We start from the raw sequence: 10,822 nt of genomic DNA, 5'->3' as shown, positions 1-10,822 counted from the left end.
AGATAAGCCAGGAGAGTCTGTGAATTGCTTGCATGCATTCATGTTCATGAAGAGCAGTGTATGCATCCAAGTAAAGCACGAGCAAATCTGAAGAACTTCAGGTTTCAGAGGTCTGAAATTTTCTGACCATCTGGAATCCCTTTTCGAGGATCTCTTCAAAGAAAAATGTGAGCAGTTTGAGTGAGGCGTTTAGACATGAGGAAAAGGACCCACGTAGCTAGTCCAAATGTTGGAATTATGTGCAAGACATCAATACCAAAAAACATTATCTGCATTCTTGACTAGATGACCATAAAATGTTTATAGACCCAGGAAGCAAGTCCATTAATAATAGCTGAATATTTGGCCGTGACGGGGCCAGTGTCCAGATGCTTTCATAGCAGGTGTGTCTAAAGATGTCAACAATAACCTGGAAAGATACTGGGCACTTCTGCTGAATGTCTTCTTTGCCTTCAAATGTAATAAAATATAACACATGAACAAAATAGGGGCAGACTGTAGATTTCTGTCTATTGAGCATAACTTGCACTGCCATTAATATTGTTGTGAGATGGGAAAAACCCTGCAGATATTCAATTAGAAACAACAACAAAAAAATGAGACTAGGTCCCTCAGTATTGCTTGTTGAAATATTTTAAGACACAAATAGGGAAAAACCTACCAGTGTTGTGTCATAACATTTTAACCAGAGCCCTTGTAAATCAAGCCTTGACTTTTCCTTCATTTTATGTTGAAGTGAGCCGTTACTTGGACATTAGCCATACTTTTCACTTCAGCAACTTGTCTGTGGCTGAATTACTGTCAAAACCTTAAATGTGCCAAACGACTTTTCTTCCCGTCAGTTTTCCTCACTCAGATCTTCTACAGTCTGTGTAGAAAGCCTTTGTGCAGCACAGGCAGCGACAACTTTGAACCTGGCAACCAAAAGTGTGATGTTTTCACTTACACACATCCCACAAAATGTGAGGCCAAGATGACGGTCTCAGAAACCCAAAGGAGTTATGGTGGAGAGAGCAAGGCTAGGTCTTATGTTCACGTGTGGAAGAAACTGAAACAAAGCCCTCAGCAGTGAGCACCTCTGCAGGGCAAGAAAAGGCTTACTAGATGTGCAAGTGCTGCCTTGGCTGGTGTATGGTCGTCACTCACTTTGCTTGGGGTGTGCTAACTGTACTGACTCTCTCCCAGTAACTGCAGGACTGTACTCCATAGTGTTGTGATGATAATTCTGTTGTTCGAGTGTTGGTACCTCACAGGCAGGTCAGTGCACCTGAATTGACCTTCCCACAGTCATGACACAGTTTTTTCTGGAGGGTATCAGTCCAAACTAGAAAAAAATTGTGGACTTGGGAGACAAATAATGACTAAATGGTTGAGATTCAGTCCCTCAGACCCCAGGAAAAAAAGCTGATTGCCCAGATTGGAGCAGCACTGAAGATGGTGCGTCCAATGCAAAGTGCAGAAACTGCCTCACACAAACTGCAGTGTTGTTGAGACAGCCTCCAGTCCAGACTGGTCCCTGTGGAGCCACACATCACTCATTAAAATGACTTACATCTCTACTGAATTTTAATTAAGGAAAGTGTGAGGAGCAGGTGTTAACTTGTTTTATAGACTCATTATAGTCTCAAGGGACTGCCTAGACACAGATATATTACCGAACATTTAGAAGTTCCTGATTTCAACCCTTTTTGTCTCATTTATGGACTTGTATTTGTAGTAATTATTTATTCATATTAATTTAAGGATGTTGCTTTGAAGTCAGGCATTCAAACCCCAGGAGCTGCAGGACAAGTCCATCAACAGACCTTCAGTAGGGGAAGATGCTCTTTCTGTCTGCAGCTGACTTGTGGAGAGATTGTCAGCTCCACCCTGCCTCCAGCTCATCATTTGCCTTTCCCCTCTGTGTCTTCAGGGATGCTACCATTCACCTACTGGTGTAGCTGCTACCTGACAGCTGTCCAACTCAAATAATCTGAAGTTGCTCAGCTTAGTTTGCATGCTTTAGTTCACAGAGATCCCTTCTAGCCTGTATTGTTTTGAGCGAGCTGGGTTAGAGAGCAATTCCATGAACCACAAAGTACAGTGCAATAATGTTGGGGTTGTGTTTGTGTATGTGAGGCATGGAGAGATAGAGCCGTAAATTCTTCATGGAGCCAAAATAGGGTATTTGACCAAGGTGTCTGGCTCAGGTTTTCAACACCTATTAGGTGCTTTTACTGCATTGTAATGTCAGCAGCCTATAAATTACTCAGGCTCGCCATACACTTCTAGGACAGGCATAAGGGCAAGAAGATGGAACCATCAGATACAAACCAGGTACCTATCTCTAATCTGGTTTCTAAACCTGAAAAAGAATCTCTGTTATTTTCTGGAGTTCAGAGCTTGTCAGCTTGGCTTTTCTCACCCACCTACCCACCCTCCTTGTAAGGCAGTAGATGGAGATTTGTTCTTCATTCCTCCAAATGAAGGGATTTGAACCTGCATATCCCATACTACCATCAAATGTTCTGCTCACCAGGCTACCTGCAGGGATGATTTCCCTCTGATCCAGCACACTGTTAAACAACCACGCAGCTCCAGGAGTAGATGTTGAGAATGTACCACTCTAGGTCACGCTGGGGAGCATGCCCTGGTGGTGGTGGTGGACTTATGACCAAGTTCCTGGTCCAAATGAGCAGAGTGGGTATGTGAAGACATCTTTTACCCATACAATAAATCCCACACTGACTCATCTGTTGAGCTGTTGATTTCTCAAAACTTCAGGCACATATCAGACGATTCTGAGAGTTACTTTAGGTTCCCTGTACATTAAGCAATACTGTAGAAGTAATAGACACCTTTAGAGAATAATTCAGATCTTGATCTTTCTACAATGAGCACAAAGCCTAGTGTGACCACACTCATAATTAAAATGCCTCAGTTAAATATCTAGAGTTCTGGTGTCTGAAAATAGATAGACTCTTGAATCTGTCATTCTTGACTTCCAGGGTGAACTTGACTCAACAGGCAGGTTTTGTTTATGACTGCAGGTTCTGTTGTATGCATTTCATAGCTGAAGGTGTGCTATTTGGGTAGCTCCATCAGGGCTTCAGCACTGAACTGTTCTGGGGACTGAGGAGCCATGCAGACAGCCAGCATTACCAGGTTACTAAACCCTGATTCCTTGTTGCTACACAGAGGTGACGCGATGTGGAATTTAAAGACCTGTAATGGGTGGAGCCATAAGACCATCAGCAGTAAATCCGCTTGTATGTATGTATTTTATAATAACTGAGGGGGAGACAATGCACAGAAGATGTTGAAAAACGATTTCACAGTAGCTAGTAGATACCATCTGCTGTAAAGAGAGCTCAACAAAGGCCCTGAGACAAAAAAACCTCAGTCCACACAAATCATGTTCCAACTGTAATCACTCCAGCAAAAACTTCAGCAAAAGACAACATCACATTATTATATATGAAGATATGACTCTGATTCTTTATTTTAAAGGAACCCAGTTGTGGGCTAGGTCATGCTGGATGCTGCACTGTCTAATGACTTGCAAATTCAGATTTTCAAGTTTTAAAGTATTTTCTGTCCTATTAGGATAAAAAGGGATAAGCAGGTTTCTTCAAATATGTTGGAGGCATTAAGACTATTATAACTAAAGTCACTGATGATTAACCGTAGATATACAGAATCTTTGGAGCTGTCATGTGGAAGAAAAAGGAAAAAAATTGTGCAGAAATAATAAAACTTTTCTGATCTATAAGATAATTTGAATACCATCTGGGGAGGCTGCACAGTCAACAGGCAGAGCAGAAATATTACTTTAAGCTTCTTAATCCCAGAGAATCATAATGGAAATAGGGAAGTTAATAATGACAAGTACAAAAGAAAAGATAAAGGACGTTTTCAGAACATGGCAATTGAGAAACTCTGCCAAATACAGATCAAGTCTTCAAACCCTGGCAATAACCCACAGAATTTACTGACTGTAAAGGGTTCCTGACAACTTTGATTTCACCCGCTTGATCTGTATTGAGCAATTCATAACTGCCCTGACTTCACCAAAATGCGTCTGAGGCATTTTGACTCCTCACTCAAGGATCTTAGTTCTGGAGTCTGTCTTCACTTCGAATCTCCCTGGCATCCTGAGAGCAGCACCGGGGCAGGCGGTGCTGGCAGACGCTGAGTCAGGCACTGGCTGTTTCAACCGTGTTGCCTCTCACTGCTCAAGACACATAAAAAAATCACAATATTGAAAACACCATCTGTCATGGTAAGTTTGTCCCCATAATGAGGTATACGAGGGAAATTCCCACTGCAGTGACTGCGCAAGCACAGCTCATCCCACTCTGTTAGGCTGCAGCATGCAGAGAAGGTCCTTCCCTTTATTTAAGGCAAGCAAGGAGTGGGAAGAAAGTTTGTTGAAAGTTGAGAAAAGACCCCATTATCTGAGATTAATCTGAAAGGGACTCTTCATTAGAACAGTTCAATTCTAGAGAAAACCAAGGAGATGCTGAGTAGACGTTGTGTTTCACAAAGACCTCAGTTCAGTTTGCATTTAAACATATGCTTTACCTTCAGTTCAGGGCTATGTAACATGGTGTACATTACCAAGGCTGTTGAACATCTTTAAGGGGTTGCAGGAAGGGCTGCCCACAGCTGCTGGGGAGCTGGCCAAACAGCCAGATGAATGAACCCTGAAAAAGAGAAGTCCATCACAGTAGAAACTGGTGCTGCAGGAGTCCCTGTGGTGACCCTACAGGACCATTTGGCCTATTAAAGTAAAAGACAAATAGTTTTCTAGGACACTTGGATCTAGGCAGTGGCCTAGGCTGACATAGGTAACACTGTTTTTACTACCACTAAACCTCATGCTGTAAGGCTAAAATGCAGAGCATCTTTTTACTACGTAGTCAGGGCCTTGCCATTCAATGGATAGTGTGAAGGTACCAGTAAATACTGCAAGATACATACCAGCAGCAATACATAGGTATGCCTGCATTATACACTGGCTGTTCTTGTGTTCTGAAGATTTACAGAGGTAAAGATGGCAGTGAAGTTTGAAAGATGGCATTTGGCTCTGTCAAGGCAAGTTCCATGAAAAGCTACATTCTAGTGCACACAATGTACTTTCCACAACTGAACTCTTTTAAAGTCATCAGAGAAAATCACTGCCCCAGAGAAGAGGTGTGCTCTACCCCTGCTGCAATCAGTGGATCTTTTGCTGTTGGAACTGACAAAAACTTGAAGGTAATTACATTGATATTTTGAAGATTTAGCCTGAATCTGTGACAATCATCTCTCAGACTTCCAAAAGTTGCTTCTAAGATGAAACAGAAACTTCTCAGATCATCTGAAGGAAAGGCTGATGTGGAATAGAGCAGGTACAGATAGTCATAACAGAGATGTAAAACAAGCCAGATGCAAGACTAGCAGGCAAACAAAAAGGTTAGACAATATTTTTCATGTGAGTCTACAGAGGCTTGTTTAGTAGTTTGACTCAATGCCAAATAGCTTGCTGCACCTCTAAAAAATTGCTTTCCTCTAAAAAAGTAATCTGAAAGATCCCTGGACTGCAGTCAACTTAATATCACACATATCTCCTTCTTCAAAGCATTCTATTTGGCTCAGCACAGCAACAGAAGCATAACTTTTAGTGGTTATTTAAACTTTGAGGTAATTGGATGCCCCACTACCCCACCCACTAAGCAAATAAATTGACTTTGATGTCCTTTTAATATGTCACAAAAGAGAAAAGTAAAGGCTTTATATTTAGTGGTGTGAAAGAGATTATTCTAAAGATTAACATTTTCAAATGACTACTAAGAATAAAAATGGTATTCGTAGTTCATTCTTTCAGCTCCTTGTCAAATAAGGCTATTTGAAATACAGCATCTCCGATGACAGAGCTGACTTGTCAAGGCATTTCCTTTCAAACAGGGAAATCTTTTTTGCTATAGCCATTTATTCCAAAGATAGTTACTGAGAGGCACTTGATCATAGTGGCATCTACCCTGCAAGGTTAAAACCAAATCACCATGCAACATCTATGGAGTTACGTGAGAGATAAGGAGTTATAACTCACTGGACACTGGTACATCATACTGCAGTTTCAGCTAAAGTGTGAAGGGATACAAAAGTAGCTGAGATTACTGCTTCGTATGTCAGGGTATTTATTTTTTGCAATCCAGTTTCAGTTTCTCCACCCATAGATTAAAGCGTACCTTGGTTCCACTCTAAACTCCACATGCTCCTGGGCAGAGGTTGAGCAGGAAACACAACTTCTCAGTGCTCTTGTTACCCAGCCTGATTATTTCAATCCTCCCACCAATTCCAGTGCAGTTCATGTCTGTATTAGGAGGTGGAACTCACCTTGATAATTAGGTCCTTTGCTGTTTTAATGGTAAGTCATGGGACTAAAGAAAATATCCTACATTATGAATCAGTCTTAACATAGTAGGAACACTTTGATGTTTATGCAGGAAAAGTGTCACAGCAGATGTAATAATTCTAGAGTAAGCCACTGATAGCAACATATGTGCTCTCAATGGAATTCAAACATAATTCTTTTATTGTCTTAATCTGTACATTTTAATGTGTATGAGGGAGCAATACTTTCATGCCAATCTTAACTCTCTTCTTTCACATACCTATAGATGCTAGATATATTTTAAAGTTAAATAAGGAAAAATGTACTTTGGTACCTATTCTAGTCAGCGTTCCCTTTGCTTATTCCTAAGATTGCATGGTTCATATATACTGTTGAAAAAACATATTTGGTTAAATTGTTTAAGTAAAGATCATTTTGCAAATTATACCAATGACTTTGTAGACACATATATATGTACATAGACATGTAAAAAATAGAAAACACACAGAAAAAATTCCACTTGCTACATTTGAAAAAATACTAAGATTTGGAAAACATTAAGACATCTGGGTGCACAGCACATGTAAACCATTTGTGGTGAAACCAGAAGTGATGAATTGCACATTTGCTAGTATCATCTACAGGAGAACAAAGTCAGCTCTTTCCTTTTCATCATTATGCTGATGCTTCAGCAATAGCCTTTGATTAAAAAACAACCAACCAAACAAAACAAAACCAAAAATAACCCACACCCAAACAAACAAACAAAGACAACCAAAAAACCCAAACATCAACAAACGCAAACAACCCAAATATAAAACCCCAGTTCATGCCTTAAAAACATTTGTGTATAGAACAATAACAGCAACAGCATGTGGATATAAATGAGCTACAAAAATTGTAACAGAAGCAGAATTGTAATACACCTATCATTGATCATCTTAATACCAAAGACATCTGGCTGCATTTTATATTTATTGATATTAATGACATGGTATTAAATCCTTCAACTTAAAGTTGTGCAGCCCTGGAGTTCCAGACCCAAAATTATATATTATATCATTTGCATACAATTCTATTCCTTAGATAATCATATTGCTAAAAAAAAAAAAATTGCTGACATCTTCAGTATTTATGCACAGTTCCTGACCCATCTTTTGTGTAAAGCTCCATGCCAGGGAAAACCTTACAGAGAAAGTCAGGGACATTTATGGTAAGCACAGCAGCATATTATAGAGAAACAGATATCTACACTGTCTCACTAAATGTAATGTCACTGCCTAAATTAGGAGCTTTGTCAATATTGTGGAAGGTCTCCTGAATTAGATATGCCATGTCCTCTTTTTGAGGATCCTTCGATCATCAAGGGAAGCCAAAGTCCATATTGCATGATGATTTCAAATTATATCCCCACATATCTTATCTGAAGGACTAGGAATTCACAAAACTTCAGGGATACAGACTGTGTTGAGTTTAATCAGCTTTGGCAGACCCTAAATATGGTGACATTAATTTCTAGTCCTTCTACACAAGGCAGACTCTCTGTCTGCTACTAAGACCAAAAGGATGGTGATCAGTTTCATGCTATAATTTGTTGGGGTTTTTTTGTTTTGTTTTGTTTTGTTTTGTTTTTGTTTTTGTTTTGTTTTGTTTTGGTTTGGTTTGGTTTTTTTGTTTGTTTGTTTTTTGTTTTTTGTTTTTTGTTTTTTTTTTTCCTGACATTGCTTGCAGCATCCTTTCCGAAAGGCAGTAGAAGTTAGTGGAAGCTTATTTATAAAAATGTGAAGGGGAAGCATGTCACAGAGCTTGGCATGTCCTCGTACTTACCTGATTCTGACTCCCTTCTCTAGTGCATGGTGGGAGAGACTGGTGTCTTGATTGCCTGTCCATGGTTGGATTCATAAAAATCCATAACTGCATAATTTGTAAGGAGAATAGTATTATGGGATGCCATTAACCCATCATGCAGCCACTAAGCCTGGACCACATGTGGTTTCCCATCAAGGCACCACAACTGCAAATGAGTGTGCTGCCAATGCTGTGGCAGCAGATCAGCAGACAGTTCTCCCCTGTGGTGGTAAAGCCACTCCCTGGGTTTCACCCAGAGCAGATCTGCAAACATTGGGGGTGTAGCTGGGCTACAGCATGAACCTGGAGTTCAGAGAAGGTCTTGTCCCTGCCAAGCATGAGCTGCAGGCAGCATATTCTGCTCCCATCACATCACACAATGCTCCTAACAGATTAAAAACCAGATCCCCAGGTTCTTATGTATGCTTGAAAAGGGGATTTTTTTCTTCTGTTTGTGGTACTGACTTCAAACATTAGCAAGTATTTTATAAAAAATCATAACAGAAATGGAACTTCCATGCGGGAAGAATACTTGACTTACAGACCAAGGTAGACACTGAGCACATATCTAAGCAGTCTTGCCGCATGTGGCCACTCTCCTAAACTGGGACCATAAATATGGTTATGTTAACATGTTCGCTATATTTACATGTTACATCAAGAATGTTATAATCAGTCTCAAGTCTAATTAATCTGTCTCTATATTAGCTTTAGAACATGCAAAAAATAGAATAGACATCTGTTCCATCTAAGATACAAAGAAGGGAAGTGTTTTCACTAAAAACACTGGAGTTCAAAACAACATCATCAGTAGAATGCTGATAGATATTTGCAATTTGTATAAACCAAGTGTCTAAATAGAAAAGGTTTGATAGTGAAGGGGAACCTATCCACATAAAACTCTTTAAAATGGAATGTAGCCAGCTTCTAAATACATTCAAATATTACAGTGTCTCTATAAATAGAAAAACTAGATACTGCTGAAAAGCTAAAGCAGTCCTTTCCAAATCTTCCAAGTGTATATATTTCTCTGGTTTTACTATCATTAATATACAGCTGCTTGAGCTACAGCTGTTCCAGCTTTTGGCAACAGTTCAAGCAACTTTGCCTCTTCTCTCCTTTGCATCCCTCCATCTTCCATTTTGACACCACAGAATTGCCAGGGCATATCTTGATTTCATGAAGTTGTCAGAAAAATGCCACCTGTCCCAAACTCTCTTGGTGTGCATGCAGCCAACCAAGAAAGCATGTCATAAATGCACCATGGTCCTTGGATTGTCATTCAGGTAGTGGCACATCTCTAGTCCCAGCCCTGTATTGAAGAGAGGCTACGTGCTGACCAATTCCCTCTTTCTTTCACAGAGCCTGCTGAGAAGGATTTCAGAATAAACTTGATTTATTGGACCTCGGACATGATATGGGGACTGAGAATTTGTTCCATAGTCTTGCAGTTGTGATGGTTTGCTTTGACTGACGAAATATTTCCCCAATGTATGGTGCCTTGGTAACGTCATTGTTATGTGCGGACTTTCTTCAGAGGGATTGGATTTCACCACCTGCAAAATAAATGACAGATGTGAGTGCTTTCTGCCTGCACTTAGAAGGATGCACAGCTGTGTGTACAGAAATGCAGAGACAGTTCTACACAAAGCAGGTCCTGATACTCTCACCTTGAGCTGCAAGTTGCTCAAAAACAGTATTTTAGTGGGCAAATTCATTATGTTAGATACTAATTAAAGTGCAAGATCTTATTTACTTAAGCCTTGAAATCTAAATGTAGAGGCCCATTGTACTCAGTTGATTCTATAACGCCTTTGTATATGAGACTTGACTCTTCATTAGGGATAGTTTATCTGAACAACAAAATTTGTACCTAACAGCTGGTCTGTGTATTTACCATGGGAAAAAATAACGTCAGGATGGCCCTAACTTGCAGGAAGGTTTAAATACTGCTCTGATCTCATGCACTTGAGGAGCATATGCTGTGTCTCAGCCATGATCCCTGTGAGAATGTCTTACCCTCAGGCCTTGGTGCAAATCTGGCCCAGCTCCATGTTGAGATGATAACACTCATGTGTCATGTTCCTCCAAGAAGGGAGTTATGGTGCAATTTAATTTCCCTCTCCCTGGGACATTACAGTAAAATAACCGAAATGTACTTCAGTAACTTAGTATAGAAGAATGCTCCTCTTTAGCCCTCCCCAATATGTGTACAGATCTGGATTATCATGTTCAATTTGTACGGAATAAACAAATGCCCATGGGACTGACAAGAAAGAATGTGAAAACTATGGTTGTCAGGAGTCTCCTGTGAGACGCTGAAGGTCTTGTCTCAGTGAACACACAGTTGCTGACGAATAATGAAGCAACTTCAGTAGAGACAAAAACCTCAGAACCTTGTATAGAGGCAGGACAGAGGACTCTGACCCAGGCACTCTCAAATACAGAGAATGAAGAAAAAGGGCCAGGTGGTTAACTTATTTTTAAAATAGTAAATATATTCTTTGATAGCTCTGATACCCATAAATTTTCCCACTATAACCATCACAGCAGATACCTGAAAAAGCAGACTTCATTTATTGATGCACAAGCAAATTAGCTTTTCAAAAATACAAT

The 10,822-nt window shown here is 40.0% G+C and overlaps 1 protein-coding gene across 3 annotated transcripts in view; it reads right to left on the bottom strand.

The window, feature by feature from the left end:
* Positions 1–6,527: 6,527 nt before the first annotated feature.
* CPED1 (cadherin like and PC-esterase domain containing 1) overlaps positions 6,528–10,822 on the bottom strand; it is a 148,253-nt gene continuing 143,958 nt past the window's right edge. For 2 of the 3 annotated variants that reach the window (XM_005507728.3, XM_065048827.1), the window contains one exon: positions 6,528–9,762. In XM_005507728.3, the coding sequence (XP_005507785.2) occupies positions 9,535–9,762 (228 nt within the window). In that variant the 3' untranslated portion in view covers positions 6,528–9,534. The remainder of the gene's footprint in view (positions 9,763–10,822) is intronic. The other variant, XR_010469575.1, reaches the window with a different exon arrangement.

The sequence above is a fragment of the Columba livia genome, chromosome 1 (genome assembly GCF_036013475.1).
Source record: "Columba livia isolate bColLiv1 breed racing homer chromosome 1, bColLiv1.pat.W.v2, whole genome shotgun sequence".
Taxonomy (NCBI): domain Eukaryota; kingdom Metazoa; phylum Chordata; class Aves; order Columbiformes; family Columbidae; genus Columba; species Columba livia.
Note: the sequence above shows the minus strand (reverse complement) of the source record. Positions and strands in the feature narration are given on the sequence as shown.